At 37.1% G+C, this 21,828-nt stretch overlaps 1 protein-coding gene across 4 annotated transcripts in view; it reads right to left on the bottom strand.

Moving 5' to 3' along the window:
• LOC307152690 (metal transporter CNNM4) overlaps window positions 1–21,401 on the bottom strand; it is a 26,723-nt gene extending 5,322 nt beyond the window's left edge. Inside the window, exons 1-7 of one of the 4 annotated variants that reach the window (XM_079861523.1) lie at window positions 19,984–21,401; window positions 17,466–17,609; window positions 16,385–16,519; window positions 16,128–16,297; window positions 7,886–7,982; window positions 5,809–5,898; window positions 1,442–1,617 (exon numbers count right to left, since the gene is read on the bottom strand). In XM_079861523.1, the coding sequence (XP_079717649.1) occupies window positions 1,442–1,617; window positions 5,809–5,898; window positions 7,886–7,982; window positions 16,128–16,297; window positions 16,385–16,519; window positions 17,466–17,609; window positions 19,984–21,361 (2,190 nt within the window). In that variant the 5' untranslated portion in view covers window positions 21,362–21,401. Of the gene's footprint in view, window positions 1–1,441; window positions 1,660–5,808; window positions 5,899–7,885; window positions 7,983–16,127; window positions 16,298–16,384; window positions 16,520–17,465; window positions 17,610–19,983 lie in introns of all 4 variants that reach the window. The other 3 variants (XM_079861522.1, XM_079861525.1, XM_079861524.1) reach the window with 3 other exon arrangements.
• Between the last annotated feature and the right edge of the window lie 427 nt (window positions 21,402–21,828).

Here is a 21,828-nt window from a genome sequence, read left to right on the forward strand (position 1 = left end):
AATTTCCCCGTAGCCCTTTCCAGCCTTGTGGAGGTGTACAATTTTGTCTCTAGTGTCTTTGGACAGCTCTTTGGTCTTGGCCATGTTAGTAGTTGGATTCTTACTGATTGTATGGGGTGGACAGGTGTCTTTATGCAGCTAACGACCTCAAACAGGTGCATCTAATTTAGGATAATAAATGGAGTGGAGGTGGACATTTTAAAGGCAGACTAACAGGTCTTTGAGGGTCAGAATTCTAGCTGATAGACAGGTGTTCAAATACTTATTTGCAGCTGTATCATACAAATAAATAGTAAAAAAATCATATATTGTGATTTCTGGATTTTTGTTGTTGATTATGTCTCTCACAGTGGACATGCACCTACGATGACAATTTCAGACCCCTCCATGATTTCCAAGTGGGAGAACTTGCAAAATAGCAGGGTGTTCAAATACTTATTTTCCTCACTGTATATCCCACCTTTCATGGTGCAGTTAATATTAACGTTACTAGGCTAACGTTCAGTAAATCCATGGTAAATGATGGGAATTTGTAGACGGAAAAGCCTTCTGACTGTATCGTTGCGCTCAGTGTTTCTCCTGTTAGTCAGCGCTGTTTCATCTGCCTTTAAACTGGTTTAAATCACTGAGACATTTGTGTTCCTCGCTGAATTCAAGCGCTTCTCACTGGATTTCGTGACCGAGACCGATCAGAGTAAACGCATCGGCCCTAGAGAGCTTGCGCTGACGTTTGGACTTTGAGCCGAGCGGATAAATGGTCCGTGTGGCGCGCGGTTCAAATGAGTTTCGTTCCGCTTTTGGCGCATAAACATTATCGAACATTTATCGACCTCTTGATATCGTTTTATCGAGAAAAATTATATCGCGATAATTATCGTTATCGTTTTATCGCCCAGCCTTAATATCAGCATATTATAATGATTTCTGAAGGATCATGTGACACTGAAGACTGGAGTAATGATGCTGAAAATTCAGCTTTGCATCACAGGAATAAATTATTTTTTTAAATAAAATAATTTTAAAATAGGAAACAGCCATCGTTTTAAAAATTAATTATATATTAATAATACTATTATAGTTTTAACTGTATTTTTCAAAATTGAATGCAGCATAAGAGACTTCTTTTGAAAAACATTTAAAAATATTACCGATCCAAAACCTTTAATCGGTAGTGTCTGATGTACACACTCATTGCTAAAATTTTCCAACAAATATGTTTTTTTTCTTTAAGTGCTAATGCCAAAATCTAGAGAGCAGGGTGACTGATATAATGCAGATAAGCATATATAATACATTTGCCATTAGACATACAATAACAGCTCAAATTAAAAATATAGTTGATACAACCCATGTCTTCTGAAGTCAAACACAGGAGCATGACTTCAAATTTCAGGAGCAGACCGGCTCACAAGCCACAAGAACATTTATGGACATGACATACCTTCACAAACTGTACGTCAGTGATGGCCCGCACATTAAAATCAGGGACGTACTGAGCCACGGGGCTGTGATTGAGCTGACTGCTACTGCCGCCGATGGACAGAGAATCCACTCTCTCCGCGCAGCTCAGAGACGCAGAGCGGTTCAAGCCGCTTATGTGAGACGGCGAGCGAAACTCTGGAATGCACATGAAATCCATCAGTTCATGTCGTGGCACGTCTGCTTACACACACAGACACACACAGACACAGATGAAACAGTTTCAGTGAAAATACACACTAATACAAATGTGGCACAACAACAGTGAGATAATGTCATCGATGAGAGGGAAAGCACAACAATTGACAAGGAGCAACAAAGAAACTCATATGACATTGGAAATGAATGGAAAGACTATTGCAAATGATTGGATGGTCGTTTCTGGCTTGTTTATGAGCAGCATTAGTTCAGTTATATTGGAGAACAATAGATTATACTATACTATACGGAAGTATTATATTAGTATGTGATTATAAAGAGAAGAGGATGTACATAACTTGGATGACCTATACTGTCAAAACAAAACCATGTGTGATGAGCACTAGATAATATTAACACACTAGCGCCATCTAGAGGTGTTATGAACTACCTTCAGCAGTCACTGCAGTGTTTGCTTTGACAGGTTTTACTGTGACAAATAACAGACATAACATGAATGCTGAATGATGCAGATAAAAGCACACAAACAGTTCACTTGATCCCATGGACTCAGAAGCGCATGGGTACTAATAAAAGCATGGGAGATCTTTCTCTGTGTTAACAGGGTTAATAACTATGGCAAGCCATTTTGACTTATTAATTCGCAGGATATGAATTCTTGATATCAACAATTCTATTTTCGCTAATTCTTGATATCAGGAATAAGATTTCAACTAGTAAAAACTTTAATTCTTGATATCTGTAAATGTATTTTCACTAGTTAAATGTCACCATAGGCTGCCATTCAAATTCAGTTGTTGATATCAATAATTGATTTCTTAATAGTTGAAATTCCAATTTCAATCAGAAATACAATTCTTACTAGTAAAAATCAAAGTTTTTGAAATCAATAACTAGGTGGTTACTAGTGCAAATGTCTTTTCTTGAAATCAACAATTGAATTGCTACTAGTAAAAGTTATTTTTTATATCAATAATTTGATTGTCACTATAGCGACAATGTTAATTTTTGATATCATGAACGTGATACTAGCAAGAACGCCATTTAAGATATCTGAAATTACTCTGCTAATTATTGATATCAGAAACGCATCAAATACCAGAAATAACATATGTAGCATGTTGAAATACATTTACAGATCAAGAAGTAACATTTCAACTAGTGACAATTAAGTTATTGATTTCAGGAATTTATATTTTTACTATAGTAACCACGTAAAAAAAAAACGTTTTCTACTAGTAAGAACTGTATATCTGATATGTGAAATTACAATAAAAATACAATACAATACAATTATAGAAGTCAAGAATTATAGTTTTTACTAGTTGAAAATTAATTCTTGATACCAAGAATTAGTATTTCTGCAAGTGATTATGAAATTGTTGATATCAAGAATTAAAATTTTAGTTAGTGGAAATGTAATTCCTGATATAAAAAAAATGACCAGTTACTAGTAGAAATCGAATTCCTGATATCTAGAATTTGCATTTTAACTAGTGAAAATGTAATTGTTGATATCAATTCATATAGGCTAACGTTACTGAATTGAATAAAAGTCAAAACTGCTTGCCATTCGTTGAAGCGCTATATTGTTTACTCTGTGAGCGACGCGACGTGATAAACTACAACTCTCCTGTTAAAATCAATTAAATCACCCACACTGAAACACATGCAAAGTTTGTAGATAATAACAGAATCGTTGTAGTATTTCCGTCTCGTGTCGCTCACGTGCTCTCGGTGTAGTTGTTAGGTCAATAACTGTAACCAAAGAGAACGAGATTAAAATTCATGACGGAACCAATCATCACAGCGATATCAGAGAATTTATGATATCGGAAAATTGCCTTAGTATTTGACTATACATTGCACTCCAGCCAGAAGCGTCTGAGAACGTACAGGTTGGTCAAAGTATCTTAATATTTACACGCTACTATGGGCAAACATCACTTTACGTAATTAATATTCATAACCCAAACCACGCCTTAACGGTCGGTTCCCGAGGAGAACAGACGTAAACAATGGAAGAAAAACAAATTAGCCCATCACCAAATTATCTTAGTGTTTAATAATATATTAATTCGTTTTTTATTACGTTTTCATTTTCGTTTTAAAGATTTTTTTGTATTTGTTGTGCACTTGACGTTTTTTAAATGTCTATTTAATTAGAACTTTTACTGAAATGTTTAATTTATTTCAATTAACATATTTTTTTTTTTAGTTTAAGTTTTAGTTAATGGACGCAAGACTGCACTGCACTTACGTAAACTTAGTATGATTGATCATGTACATTACATATAGTAGTATAATTTACTGTATAAAGTATATTTTATCCAAGCAACGACGTTTCCGGTTCGTCATGGCGTCATGAACCAATCTTCAATGATCATGTCAGAAGCAGAGCACGTGTGCTGGTATATTCTGATACTAAGGCAGGACTGTATTTTCAGGGTGGTGTTCAAATGCATGAGGTCAGGTGTGATGGACAGGAAGTGATGTGGGCAGCTGGGTGAGTGTGTTAGTGGTTAGATGAGAAGAGCTCTCCAAAGATTGAACTCATGAGGTCAATGCCAGAACCAACTATCCAGCAAGCTTCCATTTTACTAACAGTCATTCACATCTACAGTGCTATGCATAAGTTTAGACACCCATGCTAAAGTTGACTAAAAAGAGAAATAAAAAATCATCTTTTAGAAATTGAACTTAATGCCTTAATTTAAAAAATGAGGAAAAATCCAACCTTTAAGGACACCAATTTTCTTTGTGAATGAATAATGTAACGTAAATAAATAAATGTTCTTCCTTAAAATACAGGGTGCATAAGTTTGGACACCCCTATGTTAAATTCCCATAGAAGCAGGCAGATTTTTATTTTTAAGTATTTAAAAAAATTTTTTTTTTAGGATACTATGCATCCTGATAAAGTTCCCTTGGCCTTTGGAATTAAAATAGCCCCACATCATCACATAGCCTTCACCATACCTAGAGATTGGCATGGTTTTATTTCAGTTAGCCTAATAGCTAGTTTGATTTGCATTGAGAGATGATCTTATGGAAAGTACCCCATGCCAATCTCTAGGTATGGTGAAGGCTATGTGATGATGTGGGGCTATTTTAATTCCAAAGGCCAAGGGAACTTTATCAGGATGCATAGTATCCTAAAAAATAATAATAATAATAAAAAAAAAACTTAAAAATAAAAATCTGCCTGCCTCTATGGGAATTTAACATAGGGGTGTCCAAACTTATGCACCCTGTATTTTAAGGAAGAACATTTATTTATTTACGATACATTATTCATTCACAAAGAAAATTGGTGTCCTTAAAGGTTGGATTTTTCCTAATTTTTTTAATTAAGGCATTAAGTTCAATTTCCAAAAGATGATTTTTTATTCCTCTTTTTAGTCAACTTTAGCATGGGTGTCTAAACTTATGCATAGCACTGTATGTACAGTGTATATGCCTTATGCCATGTTGCGCATATAAGTTAATGCTTACAGTAGTTATGTTGCTAAGCTAATAAATCAAAACTAGGGCTGCGTCTGAAATCACATTCTTAAGTAAGTCTCTCTATGTATTACATAAATAAATTCAGCATGTTTTCACACTTTTATAGTGATCGTCACATCCTGTTTGTAACTTGAAAGGACTAAAAAGTAAAAGTGGTTCATACACTATATGTCAGTTCTTTTGAATGCTAATGATAATTTTGTGAGGAAAAATATTTTTTTTTAATTCAAAATTATTTATGCTTGCATATATTCAAACCAGCCACCTCGAGACTTGTAGCGCAAAGTGTGAAGTCAATGGCGTCAAAGGTTTTGTTCTTGCGTGTCTTGTGGCTAATTGCGTAAATTTTGAATGTCTTGAATGAATGCAAGCACAAACTTGATTTGAAAATATAGTGAATATAAAAAGTGAATGTTTCATAAAAAAACATAAAAAAATATTGAAACTATCTTCAATCAATGTAGTACTGAAATTGCTGAATAGGCTTTTGGAACAGAGCTTTTAAATCAATAAAATAAAAAAAAATAACAAATTTGCTGGACACCGGTTCATGGCATGATAAAAGGTTATTTTTTTCATTTTAAACTAGTTCCTGTCCCGCACCACCCCCATGTTAGCTCCCCTTCATCGCTGAGTTAGCCCCCCACATGCAGGGGATTTTACCTGGGAAACGCGAGAACAGAGAAAACCTCTTAAGCGAAAGGCGGCGCGGACGAGGCGACACCACGGCAGGAGAGAGAGGGGGGGTGACAGCTGGGGGGGGGAGCCAGAGCAGAGGAGAGACAGAGAAGCTCTTTAAACACAGCACACATTAACATCCTGTGGACAGCTGCTGAAGGTGAAGATACCTCATTATGATGCACTATGGGAACTTTATATTTTCCTTGAAGGGGTAATTTTAAGCTACTAGTCTTGCTTTTTAAAGTTAAACATTTTCTGGTGACATTAAAGGCATGTTTCACCTAAAACTCGTCGCTATCGTTCCAAACCTGCATGACTTCAGTGGAACTCAAATGTAGATATTTAGCAGAATGTCCAAGCTGTACAAGGAAAGGACTCCGTGATTATAATATGTAATTTATCCCTGTGATCAAAAGCTGAATTTTCAGCATCATTACTCCAGTCTTCAGTGTCACATGATCCTTCAGAAATCATTCTAATATGCAATGTAGAAAAAATGGAAATTAATACTTTTATGCAGCAAGGACATTAAATGACTGTAAAGACCTTTGATTTAAAATAAATGCTGTTCTTTTGAACTTTATATTCATCAAAGAATAATGAAAAAAATGTTTTACAATTTCCACAAAAAAATACTAAGCAGCAAAAACGGTTTTCAACACTGATAATAATAATAATAATAACCATTATTAATAAGAACGGAGAACATATAACAATTGATAATAGGTAATCAGCATATTATAATGAATTCTAAAGGATCATGTGACACTGAAGACTGGAGCAATGGTGCTGAAAATTCAGCTTGGCATCACAGGAATAAATACATCTTCAAATATATTCATATAGAAAATAGTTATTTCAAACTGCAATAATATATTTTACAATATTATTTTTAATATATTTTTGATTAAATAAATGCAGCCTCAGTCAATGTATGGGACTACTTTCACAATATTTAATATATTCAAAATATATTTTTGTTTGAGTAACAGTCAGAAAATTAAGTCGTTATTTAATTATTAATTATAAATTATTGCATGCAATGTTTTGGAAGCTAATTTTAAGTCTGTTCATTGCAAAAAAACAACAAAAAAAGTAGCGTTGTGCTGATAAAATCAGCTTGGACATTCTGCTAAATATCTCCTTTTTGGTTTCAAGGCTTAAATAAAATGCAGGCTTTGGAAGGACCAGAGGACAAGTAAAATGCCAATGGATCAGTCACATGACCTTTGGTCTCTTATACAGTGTTTCTCAAAGCACATGCAGGCACACATTCAGACACATGCTAAGCACATAAATGTGACGTTTGGCACATGGATGGACTGCGGCACAGCTGGAGGTGAAGGAACAGAATCAGACAGCATCATTATACATAGTGACACTCGGCCACCAGATGTCCCTGCGGTCAAATGTGTCCGTACAGTCCCCTACCGGCAGCTTCAGTGTTATTACGTAACGCCAGACTAAACTTACAATGACAGATCATGAGAAAGTGCTTGTGTCTGCGCTTGGAGACTCTAAAAAAACACAACGCTGGCCATTGATGGCTGGGAAGCAAACATTAACAGACACATCATCTTTACCATAAATCAACCTGATTTACACATAATTTCAGTCTATTTCTTGCAATTTTCGTAGTATTGCTGTATTATATGGCGCTTTTTGCATCCTTTATGAAACTTGAAAAGTTCAGATTTATTGATATTCCATCCAAAAGATCATGGAACATCTTTAACTCGTTTCATTTCTTGTTCTGTAATTCATTCGGGTTTGGGACAGCATAAGGGTGAGTAAATGATGACCGTTTTCATCTTTAAAGAGATTGTTCAGTAATACAATAATAATTCTGTCATCATTTAATCACATTAGTCTAGAACATAAAGTAAGTTAAGATAGAGTGTTTTTGCGCAGAAGAAGAAAAAAGGAACATCATGAGGGCTTGTAAATTATGACAAAACTTTCATTTATGGATTGAGTAACCCTGTAAGTTGGAATATATCACACTCTTCGATTAGAGAAAATAAGAGATAAAAAAAGCAAGTAATAAATAAATACTCACCCAGGCATGGTGTGTTCAGTGCCATGACTCCGTAATAAGAGAAAGGACCGGCCTCAAACTTCATATTCTCGTTTCCAGCCTCAACTTCCACTCGACCCTGAAGGACAAAGGTGGGTTTAATAGTTTAAGTGCCCCTATTATGCTTTTTCGAATATTACCTTTTATGCAACGTGTAATAAAGCTGTTTGTGAATGTAAAAGGTCTGCAAAGTTTTAAAGGTCAAAGTAAACGACAAATAAAGTTATGTTCTCCTAAAAGAAAGAATCGATTGTGAACTGCCAAAATGAGTCGTCAGAAATTACAGTCTCAACAGACTGGGCCATCTGACCAATCAGAGTAGACCAATCACAACAGACTGGGCCATCTGACCAATCAGAGTAGACCAATCACAACAGACTGGGCCATCTGACCAATCAGAGCAGAGCAGAGCAGAGCAGACCAGACCAATCACAACAGACTGGGCCATCTGACTAATCAGAGCAGAGTAGACCAATCACAACAGACTGGGCCATCTGACCAATCAGAGCAGAGTAGACCAATCACAACAGACTGGGCCATCTGACCAATCAGAGCAGAGTAGACCAATCACAACAGACTGGGCCGCCTGACCAATCAGAGCAGAGTAGACCAATCACAACAGACTGGGGCATCTGACCAATCAGAGCAGAGCAGACCAATCACAACAGACTGGGCCATCTGACCAATCAGAGCAGAGTAGACCAATCACAACAGACTGGGCCGCCTGACCAATCAGAGCAGAGTAGACCAATCACAACAGACTGGGCCATCTGACCAATCAGAGCAGAGTAGACCAATCACAACAGACTGGGCCATCTGACCAATCAGAACAGAGTAGACCAATCACAACAGACTGGGCCATCTGACCAATCAGAGCAGAGTAGACCAATCACAACAGACTGGGCCGCCTGACCAATCAGAGCAGAGTAGACCAATCACAACAGACTGGGCCATCTGACCAATCAGAACAGAGTAGACCAATCACAACAGACTGGGCCGTCTGACCAATCAGAGCAGAGTAGACCAATCACAACAGACTGGGCCATCTGACCAATCAGAGCAGAGTAGACCAATCACAACAGACTGGGCCATCTGACCAATCAGAGCAGAGTAGACCAATCACAACAGACTGGGCCGCCTGACCAATCAGAGCAGAGTAGACCAATCACAACAGACTGGGCCATCTGACCAATCAGAGCAGAGTAGACCAATCACAACAGACTGGGCCATCTGACCAATCAGAGCAGAGTAGACCAATCACAACAGACTGGGCCATCTGACCAATCAGAACAGAGTAGACCAATCACAACAGACTGGGCCATCTGACCAATCAGAGCAGAGTAGACCAATCACAACAGACTGGGCTATCTGACCAATCAGAGCAGAGTAGCTCTCGGAAAGGAGGGGTTTAGAGAAACCGAATCCTTTTTCAAACCATTTTCAGACTCTTTGAGAAATCAGGTGACGTGCATTGGATATCATGAGAAAAATGAAGTGTTTTTTGACCAGTTCAGTTCAATAACTGTGCAAAGTGTATTAATTATGAAATGAGTTCAATTAAACTATAAAGCAGCTCTGGAGAAAACAGTGATGTCATCACCCAGCTCAATTCAGTTCTCATCCAATAGTGTCAGTGCAGTCAAATCAATAATCAAAATCAATAAGATACAACCACATAAACACAAACTGCTTGATATCAAAACTAATATCAAATAAATAAATACATTGGCAATTAAAACCTAAAACCCTCAAGAACCCCCACCGGTGTTCTCAAATCATTAAACAGCGTTTTTAAAAACACTTTTATGTCAAACACGACTTATTTTGAAATCTTAACCGGCTTCCTTGAAGAACAACCAGTTGCGTCTCCATAATTAAAGACAGAATGACACACAACCCAACCAAAACTCCCACGAGGACGGTGAGTTTGGTACATTTAATATTTTGAAACCAGGACACATGTCATGTGCTAAACCACATTCGAGAGGACACACAAACTTTCCAAACTCTCAGGCGTCATATTTGCCCCATTTTCTGCCCCAATGGAGAGTCAACCATTCCTCTCATTCTCAGAAAAACGTTACCAGATCTGTGGCGCTCGGATTGCATGAACACGGATCCTGTCACTCTATCTGAGTCTCCTCAGCTCTGGTGTCTATATTCAGGTGGACTCTAAATACAAACAGCACTTTGCTGCTTTCTGTTATACCAGCAAATAAGCTTTCATAAAATATAACAAAACTACTACTACTAAACAAATATTTACATTTACACTCTACAATGATACACTACCATTCAAAAGTTTGGGTTTTTTATTTTGGAAAGTTGAAATTAATTATTTTATTCAGCAAGAACACATTATATTGATCGAATATTTAAAATGAAAACATACAAAAAATGCTGTTCTTTTGAATATTCTATTCACCAAAGAAAAATGTATCATGGTTTCCACAAAAATATTAAGCAGCACAACTGTTTTCATCACTGAATATAATAAGAAATGTTTCTTGAGCAGCAAATCAGCATATTAGAATTATTTATGAAGCATCATGTGACACTGAAGACTGGAGTAATGCATCACAGGAATAAATTACATTTTAAAATATATTCAAACCGAAAACAGTTATTTTAAATTGTAATAATATTTCACAATATTATGTTTTACTGTATTTTTAGTCAAATAAATGCAGTCTTGATTGACATAAGGTTGGGTTGTTTCATAAGAGACTTATTAATCAGTAAAAATTTACAGGTTCAGTTAATTAACATTAGGTATTATAAAGCAACAAAGAACAACACTTTTACATAATTTTATAATCTAGGTTATCTAGAATGTGCAAAGTTAAAATCATTAGTTAATGAATTATGAATGAACATTAATTATCAATGAGCAATGGTATATTTAATAATTAACCTACATTTATTAATGTGTAAATGCTAAACAAGTTTGTTGTTTATGTTAACATTAATGTTAATGCCTTCTTGTAAAGTACTACCAACAAATCATCACTCATCGATTACTAAAACTTACTAAATTCCTAAACTACTAAAATAATAATAAATTATTAATATATTTAATACATTTAAATTAAAGTATGAATATATTTTTTTATTTTCTAATAATTTAATTTATATATATATATATATATATATATATTATATTATATTATATTATATTAAATATGTATTTATCTAATAGACTGAATATATTTAAATAAAAGTATAAGAACATATTAGAAAAAAAAAAAAAAAAAAAAGTATATATATATATATATATATATATATATATATATATATATATATATTTATATATTAGGAATATATATTATGAAAATATATATATATTAGGAATATATATATATATATATATATATATTAGGAATATATATATATATATATATATATATATATATATATATATATATATATATATATATATATATATAATTATTAAATACAATTAAATATAAAACAAACAAAACAATAACCCTTATTGTTATAATGGTTGCACTTTATATTACAGTACGTGCACTTACATCATTCTTACCCAAGAGAGTACTGGGTAATATAAGGTAACTACATGGGTTAAGGTCAGGTTTAGGGGTAAGTTCAGTGTTAGTAAGTAGTTTTTACCCAGTTATTGTATTTATTTACTATAATAAGTACATGGTATGTACATTTGGAACAGGACTGTAAAATAAAGTGCTACCATTATAGTTCATATATGTTATATCATTTATTGAAAATCATTTTGAAAATTAATTTGAACTATTATATTTTAAATGATTTTAAAACAGATTCAGTCTGTAAATTAGCAGATGAGAGGAGTTTGGTGAATTTAAGCAGACATGCGGTTTGATGGCCAGTGTGACATAACGCTCCATGACACACGGCGTTCATGCTTCGTATGACAATGTGCCGCGGGGATGATTACGGCTGTGATAAACACGGTCACACTGACGTTCTGAAAGAGTTAACCTTGTCCTGGCTGACCCCCCCGTCGAGAACACAACAAATCCAGGATGTGATTTACTGATCCCGAGGGGGGCCCCGTGCGCCCTGTCCCGACACGGCTCGCCCTACCATGACCATCTTCAAACTTAAGCCATGCTAAGTAAGCATTGGCACAGATATTCATTCAGATGACTGGAAAGTGTGCATAAGGTCACCCTAATATGTTGATCCCCGTGTGAGTTCACATGCAAGTCAATATCTATATATGTAACGTGTGCTTGCTGTCGCATGGACATCCGAGAGTCTTTCCATCAATCTCACTTCTGATTGGACTGTTTTATAAAACAGGGCCATGGACAGCTTTGATTGGTTGTGTATACGATCGTGTATGTGTGTGAGCTGGCAGAAAGAGGGTGGGATTAGAGCTGCTATGCTCAGGATCCCTTTCTTATGTAAGAGGGATCAATTAGTGAAGGACAGGCCTACCCGATGCTGGCCTCTTCTGGCTAAACCAACAGTGAGGTCACAGACGCTCCGAACAGACCAGGACGCCTCAACTGAGGGGCACGAACGAGACACAATATACACGCCAAGCACAAAAGAGCTTGAAAATGTTACTATTGCTCAAACTTCAAATCTCTACTCCTTAATAATTCATGAATTACCTCTGTGTGTAATTCATCCTGTGCTGGGAGTGTTACGGGCAAGAATGACACCTCAAAATTGTGCAGAGAGGTGTGCTGTTACTTCGCCAAGTGATCTGGCTTGTGATTTTGGCTCGGCAACAACAAAACAGACAGAAAAAACAGACTTAAGTTCTCCTTTGAAGGTTTTCTCCTTTGACAAGTACGATCAGATCTGTGTTGGCGCTGCCGCTGATACAGAGTGAGCAGTTGGCATGGATAGGTATGAAACAGCTTCACAAACTCTTTTCAACCACATAGTATCATTATTTCTGTTTTATAATAATTCAAAATATCACAGAAGTACTGAGATACAAGTTTATAGTTTGGATATAAACACTGATGTCTATGGTAGGTAGGGATCAAAATAGAGAAAATCACCTTTTGCACTTAACTTCATGCTTTAAATAACAATTGTATCAATTGCATGGTTACACCAGTAGGTGGCGACAAGTGACTTTTTATTTTTTTTTGGCTGCATCCGAAAACACAAAATTCCCTACTATATAGTAGTCAAAAAACAGTATGTGACAATGTCCAAATTCACAGTACTCACAGAAAAAAAGTACCCAGATGACCCGAAAGACATTTTACCATCCCATGAGGCCACGGGCCAGGATTTGTGAATGGAAGAGACTGACGCTGTTAGGACACGTGATAATGACAGCATGGCTGATGTAGTACGTCCAGATTTCATTTACAATACACACACTCATACTATATAGAACATACTTTTTTAGCGTCCGTGAAGTAATTACTTATTCAAAATAAGTACCTACTCAAGAGAGTGATTTCAGATGCAGCCCTAGTCATTGAATCATTCAATTAAAGGGATGGTCCGGAGTAAAATCAACCTAGGGTCCTTTGCACCATGACCTCGAGCCAAACATCCCCCCAGAAGCCTTTTTTCCCTTGGTTGAACATTATTAAAGTTAGAGCTTATTTAGAGATATCAGCGGATGGCTTAGTGCAGGCGCTAATGGATCCAAATTTGCATCTGGTAAATTACCCCACTAATAATGCCCAGAATGGTACCACACTTCTACAGTAGTACAAATAGGTTCTGTACTCATAAAACGAGGCATTGTAAAGTTTGTAAGTACATCAGGAGTTTATTTAAATAACACTTGCCTGACGGCTTATGCTACTGCTAACCCGGACACCAACATCACTTCAGTGATTTGGGAAAAGCTTGTAAAAGTCCTGGCAGAAAGCGATGCATAAGGATGTAGAGTAACGACACCCAGTTCCAGGAATGCACTAATATTTTGTTGGTAGTACCAGTTTATAACAATTATTAGTTAACACTAAGTTGTCAACACTTCGGAAAAAATAATAATTCGTCGTTACACTACATACTTATGTGAAGTGACCTCGACGTGCGGGTTAGCGGTAGCATGAGCCGTCAGGCAAGTGTTATTTAAATAAACTACTGATACTGATGTACTTACAAACTTTACAATGCCTCGTTTTATGAGTACAGAACCTATTTGTACTACTGTAGAAGTGTGGTACCATTCTGGGCATTATTAGTGGGGTAATTTACCAGATACAAATTTGGATCCATTAGCACCTGCACTAAGCCATTCGGCTGATATCTCTAAATAAGCTCTAACTTTAATAATGTTCAACCAAGGGGAAAAAGGCTTCTGGGGGGGGTGTTTGGCTCGAGGTCATGGTGCAAAGGACACTAGGTTGATTTTACTCCGAACCATCCCTTTAAGAGACTCGTTCAAAAACACTGACTCATCTAGTACTAAAACAAGTTAAGTCATTACGAGCGAGTCATTGAATCATTCACTCAAACCGTTTTTTTTTTTTATAATTAAAATTACGTTTTATATTTTAAATATTTTTTATTTTGTTTAGCCATCTTTTCAGAATTGTGGGAGAACCGTGATCTCAATTTCAAACCAAAAAATCGTGATTCTCAATTTATCCAGAATCGTGCAGCTCTACAGTAGAGTGCACACTTTTAACATGGAAAAGTAAAAAACACCTAGCAACCACCCAGAGCACCCTAGTAACAGCATAGCAATGCCCTGGAAACCACCTACAACACCTTAGCAATCATCCACCAAATACACCTTAGCAACTGCATAACAAACACCATGGAAACCACCTAAAACACCTTAGCAACTACATAGCAATACCCTGGCAACCATTTAAAAAACAACACATAGCAATGCAATGGCAAACCACCTAGAGCAGTTTTAGTGGGTTGCTATGCGATTGCTAGGGTGTTCTGGTTTGTTGCCAGTGCATTGCAGTTGGTTACTAGAGCCTTCTGGGCTGTTGCCAGGGCTAGTTATCAGCAACTGCATAGCAACACCTTAGCAACCACGCAGCAATGCCTTTAAAAACATCTAGAAGTTAGCCTGCTCTAGGTAGCTAGACTTGTTCTATATGCCTTAGCAACCACCTAAAACACCCTAGCAACCACATAGCAATGCCCTGGTCACAACATCTCAGCATCATGGCAGTAAGTTTTGCACAGGCAAGCATCACTCATATTTTCCTCAGAAAAATCCAGTCTATTTTGGGATACATCTAATCCTGTAAGTACTAAGAATTCTGACAGGCAGAGAGAGATATTTGTGGATGGTTGTAAAGCTGACGTCCCTGGAGCAATGTCATGGGGACTCCACAAGGTCAAATGGTGAGGAATTACATGGGATGCAATCATGGGGTGAATCACATGGTACCAGCCATGGGGAACAGGCAACTTCTCTGACCTTTTCTCCTTCTCTCAGACCAAACCATCCCTCAAAACAAACTCTAATGCAATAAAACGCTAGGTTTTATAATCTATGTGAGAGTGTTTGTCTTGAGTAGAAATGAATAACGTTGCACGTTTCAAGGCAATTCAGTTGGCCTTTAAGCAATAGTAATAATGATATTCGCCTTAGCAAGCCCCACTAACAGGAGACTATGGAAGCTTGTTTCCGCCACTGAATAATAAATAAATAATAATAGCGACTTTTTATCTCACAATTCTGACTTTTTTCTCACAATTGCGATATATCAATCAGAATTGTGACTTTTTTTCTCAGAATTGCGAGATATGAAGTCAGAATTGTGAGAAATAAAGTCGCAATTCTGAGAAATAAAGTTGCAATTGCGAGATATAAAGTCGCAATTCTGAGAAATAAAGTCGCAATTGGGAGATATAAAGTCAGAATTGCATGATATCAAGTCGCAATTATGTGTAATAAAGTCAGAATTGCGTGATATAAAGTCGCAATTGCGAGAAAAAAGTCAGAATTCTGACTTTATAACACTTTATTTCACGCAATACTGACTTTATATCTCGCAATTCTGAGAAATAAAGTCAGATAAACGTGCAATTGTGAGATAAAAAGTCACAATTATCTTTTAAAATGTTTTATTTTGTGGCGGAAACAAGCTTCCATAGGAGACTGATTATTGAAGGAAGCAGCACACTTTCTGTTTTGATTTAAAGGCACTTTTTCAAACTAGCCTAAATATTTAATAAACACACACGCAGTGTAGATATTAGTGGGCATCAAGTCTACAGAGCTTTCTGCTGAATTGTCATTGCAGGCCTACCGATCAGTTTCACTTACCTGAAGGATGAGGATGAAGAAGTCGACAGGTTTTCCACGTTGATATAAATGGTGCAGTAGCGAGCGCTTGTCGCTCTCGTTGAACTTGATCTCCTGAATGACATCCGGATGCCTGAGGATTCGCAGTAACACCTTGTCTTTGATCTGGAGTGGACTGAAAATGCTCACCTCTATGGAAAGATGGGTAAGCAAAAATTGCCTGTTATTTGCAAAAACAGTGAGAAGATAATCAGTGTCTTATAAACGCAACAGCTCACCGGTAGCGAGGAAACGATGCGCTGCTAGCATTAGTTGCGGGGATATCTTGACTTTAGATTCGCTCTCATGTTTGAAAGCAGAAAAGTCCCTCTTGTTCTTGTTGGGATCCACTTTCTTTTTGTTACGATTGTCAGCTAGCAGACAAAAAAAAAAGAAGAATTTAATTAATCACTCAACCAATCACTCATTTTGTTTCCCAAAAGCATCTTAAGCCTAAGTTAATCATAGAAGCCATTGGCACTAATAGTCTCTATGATCTACTTAGGCTTACGATGATTTTGGGAAATGCAGCCCAGATCAATAAATCAATAATTGAACCAATTAATAAATCAATTATTAGACCATTAGATTAGATTTAACCCTCTGTTGCTCCTCATTTAGTTATCACACCCATACACCTCCCGGTCAAAAGTGGCCGAACTTTCTTTTTCAGTAAAATCTATTTTTGTTCAATAATATTTTTTATTTAATATTTTGTATTTGAGGGAATTTTATGGTACTAAGTAATAGTTATTTATGCAATAATTATGATCCATTTGTTTCCACAATTTGTACAATACAATACAATACAATGAATTAACCCATACATTTTTAGGCCCTGCTTTTTCTAATTTCTAAGTAACCCCTTCATTGCTGTGTGCTTTTTTTCTGTATCATGACTGATTTGTAGATTTTTGTCATTTTAAATGTTTTTTATGTCCTATGTTGTTCATTTTTATCCGCTAGGAGTACAAGTGTGACTATTTTTAGGATGATTTTTTTTATTGTGTTCACATAGCAAGTGCCATAAGTCACCAAGTGTCCTACCATTCTTATGAAGTCAAATTTTCAGTCAAAAGTGACCGAAAAGGGAGTACAATGTGTAGGACTTGTACTTATAACATCTACGAATGAGGGCAGGGGGGAGGTTTTGTTTCTGACACTTATTGTAGAACATATTGTGATTGTTATTAATGTTTCCCTGTTTACGAAAAGCTAAATAAAAATATCAAAAATAAAAGTGACCGAAAAGCATCAGAGGGTTTTAAAACTCCATATTTCCATGAAAAATGAGAAAACAAATCACTATCTTGAACATACTGTAGAGATCAGACTCGTCCAGGATCTCAGATTTGATGATCTCCTCAATAACGTCCTCCAGCGTGACCAGCCCCAGAACCTCGTAGAACGGATCTCCTTCGCCCTCACTATTCACCTTCTGAACGATGGCCAGGTGGGATTTACCTGTGGACAAAAACACCCAAGCCAAAAATAACTAGAAAAACTAAATTAAACGCACTAAGTATTCTAATTCCAATCAGAATGGCTGTTTAACCCTTAAAACTAAAAAATTGTGTCATCATTTACTCACCCTACCAAAACAAACAGTTGACGGTAGCCATTGACTTCCACAGAAATGTTTTCCTAATATGGAAGTCAATGGCTACCGTCAACTGTCTGGTTACCAACATGGAACAACTTGAAGGTGAGTAAATGATGAACTATCCCTTTAACATAGATTTAGTTCACACCAGGCCAGGAAACCCACAGGAAACCATATTCATATATTGAAGCACTGCATGGACATGCATATTAATGAGCCGTATTCTCACCACAGAATCTGAAAACCCTATGAATTATTCATCATATTTTATCTGAGGGGCCGGATCAATCGTAACCATTTAAGCAATGCTGGACCATTTGTGCTTCATGTTCCAAAAGAGTCAGATCAGAATTCCTACTAAACTTAGAGCTTAAAGCGCTTAAGAGGGGGAGATGACGGAGACGTATGGGGATTAGACACAGAAAGCGAAAAGGGAAGGATGGAGCAAGACAGGACCAGGAGACACTTTGACAGCATTAAAAGTTAAGAGGGAAATATGTAAAACACTGCAAAATCAACATTACTGGACATTAAAACATGAAATATGTGTAATACTTAATGAATGCTCAAATCTGAATCAAATGCACCAATATAGAAATTCTGGCCAATACTGACAACCAATTATTATTTTTATGTTATATGTTAATGCCTGTTTTTTGTTTTGTTTTTTTTAACTAAATTTGAGCTGTAATTAAAATACAAGTATAATCAGGCATCAAAACATTATTTATTTTCAATTTCAGCCAATTCAAACTCAACCACAAATCAAGCACAAAGCTTAAACTTAGGATTTTGTTCAAATTACCCTAAAACCGATCTACAGTCCGCAACACTTAATATGGCTAATATCATACATCAGTAAAAAGTTATCCTAAATAGAGGAAATCAAAGAAAATATGCAGATTTTTTTCTGAAATCCGTTTTCCTCAGGGGAATTTTAAAGTACATGATCAAGCCTAACATTATAATACGGAAAGCTTTAGACAAGCAGTCTCCAATGCTCCTGAGGGATCGGCATTTAGCAAATCACCCACATTTACGTATTTGCATACTCATAAGCTTATTTACATACATTCATAGTGCAGTGGAGCTCATTTTAAACAAACAGCAAAAACACACTTGAATAGAGTGCAGAGAATTTCTACAAAATTGTCATCAAATGCAGCAAAAGCAATGTTTCGGACATCAGACGCTTTGGACAAAACAGTGCATGTCACATGGGGTTTGTGGCACCTCTGCAGTGCTGCAGTGATTGATATGAGAAAAATAAAGTGGGAGGGGCTTGAAACTGCCAATCATTCCAAAACACCGCCCACAAAACTCGTGTTTAAACTATTATTAGGCAAATTTGTGTTTTACACACATGCACTTTTTGCTTCAACAGCTTGTTTAAAACAATCCTTGCCATGATTAAAGCCAATAAAGTAAAATGAATAATTGCAAATATTAGAATTGTAGTTCTTTGTTAGTTTAACTAATGTAATTAACTATGTTAACAAATAAGTGTTACCAATACCAATGTAAAGAATAATCTGAGTTAGGGCTGTCAAACGATTAATCGCGATTAATCGCATCCAAAATAAAAGTTTGTGTTTACATAATATATGTGTGTGTATGGAGTATAATTATTTTCTATATATAAATACACACACATGCATCTATATTTAAGAAAAATGTGTTATTTATATATAAAATATTTATATATAATATAAATTATATATAATATAAATATATATACACAGTATATACATGCAAATATTTCTTAAATATATACATGCATGTGTGTGTATTTATATATAGAAAATAATTATACACCGTACACACACATATATTATGTAAAAACAAACTTTTATTTTGGATGCGATTAATCGCGATTAATTGTTTGACAGACCTACTGAATATTAACGGGAATATTACATCTGAAGGTAAATGTGGCAAAACTTTCGAGTGAGTCTGCAAACTCTGGTGGACTGGATGATGATGATGTGTATTTTTAATGAGTGACAGGTGCTTTTGGCAGCATCGGATTCCTCCGCCATTTGCAGAAGAGCTTCATATTGATCGGAGGCTGATACAGGGAGCATATGGTTATTGATTTGGCTCTCAGGGGGACACATCATAATCAATAGGAGGGTGAAAACAACTGTGCATGGAGATAAACCCTTCCTGTGAGCACAGCACATTCTGTGCAAACTTTCAAGACTCAGAAGAACACATAAAACACAAATCACTAACCTTTTTTAAACTCCTCCAACATGGCATCCAACTTAGTGTCGTGGAAGACAAAATGCACCGGGCGGTTGTAGAACTTGGTGACCGTTTTAAGAGTAGTGCAATCATCCGGGTCAACAAAGGCCAGGTCCTTGACGTACAGGATGTCCACGATGTTGGAGCGCTCACTGTCGAACACGGGTATCCGCGTGTAGCCACTTTCCATGATTTCAGACATGGTGCTGAAGTCGAGCACGGCGTCGATGTGAATCATGAAGCAGTTGCCCAGCGGAGTCATCACATCCTCCACCGTCTTGGTTCTGAGCTCGAGAGCACCTTGTATGATGTTCAGCTCTTCTCTGACCAGGTCGTTGTAGGGCTCTGTGACCTTCAGCATCCCCACCAACTTCTCTCGGTTGTAGACGGTGCCGATTTCCTGCCCGAGGATGACATCCAAAAGCTTACTGATGGGAAATGACAACGGGAAGGTCAGTAGCATGAAGAATTTAGTCAGCACGATGGTGTTGGCACCTACCGCCAATCCGTGGCGCGAGCAGAGCGCTTGTGGCACGATTTCACCAAATATGACAATGCCAACCGTGGAAGCCGCCACGGCTCCCAACCCTGACCCGATCAAATCATCTAGTAGGATCGTCAAAGTTGTGTTGACCAGCACATTACCCAACAGTAAAGAGCAAAGCAAATAGTTCCCCTTGCTTCGAATGGGTTCGATTTTGCGTGCATACTTCTTCTCCTTGTTAGTGCCACAACTTTGCACAATGCGAAGCTCCATTGGATCTAACGCCATGAGCCCCAGGTTGAGTCCACTGAACATGCCGGACAACGCCAGCAAGCTTGACACCAGGATGACTTGGAACCAAAGAGGTAGAAGAGATCCTTTCTCCTCTAAGACTACCAATCTACCATCATTATCAGGCAAATGGACCCATTTATCTCCTGAATCCTGTCTGACACATAGGCTGTAGGTCTTCTCTCGTTCACTTTTACGCATTGGCTTCACATACACACTCACCAGACCTGATGTACCCCTGCTGCTCACGTTCATGTAGCTGCCGATGCTCATGTCTTTGGTGAAATCCTCACAAGTCCTGTTCAACGCGTCACTACCCCCTGTATCCACATACTCCGTAAACCTGATGTGGGATGCTGCGCCCGGGGTCAGGTGGACACCATAAAACCGGAGCACGACGCTGCTCTCCTCCGTTACCTGGATGAGCCCGTCCTCCGTCGTGCTGGCCGCTTTATCACTCCTCTCCAGCCGCATGCCCAGGATCTGACTCCGGGAACTCTGGCTCGAGGTCTCCGTTCGCCCGCCGACAGAGCTCCAGAGGAACACGATGAAAGTTAGAAGACACCCCTGCCCGCTCCGCTCTGTCGCCATGTTTGTTGCGCTCTCTCCGCAAGGCTGGACCTTACGTCACGTCATCGCTCCCACACGCGGACCCCACCCCCTCATTTGCATAGTGCACAATTGCGCAACGCCCACTTTCAATACAGTGGAAAACTTATGTGGAACGTTGAATGAAATGGTAAAAACATATGCGCGCGCTTTCCTAATTAAAAATCACGTTTGGACTAATAAACGTCTCGTGGCACCATGAGGTAATGTTTTTTTTATATAATAAATTGTAGTATTAAGTATAAATAAATGTAAGAATCTAACAGGTTTCCAATTATTATACACTATATAAATAAATAAATGAATTAAGATATATATATGAAGACTTTAGATGCAAAAGCCTCTAAGTCCGTCTAAAGTTTTTGTTTAATATTAACATTTTTATCAGGCTCCTATAGGTTTCTACCCAAGTACCGGCATTTCTGAATGGGCTGAGGCTGGCATTTAGT

This window comes from Squalius cephalus, assembly GCF_949319135.1.
Source record: "Squalius cephalus genome assembly, chromosome: 24".
NCBI lineage: Eukaryota > Metazoa > Chordata > Actinopteri > Cypriniformes > Leuciscidae > Squalius > Squalius cephalus.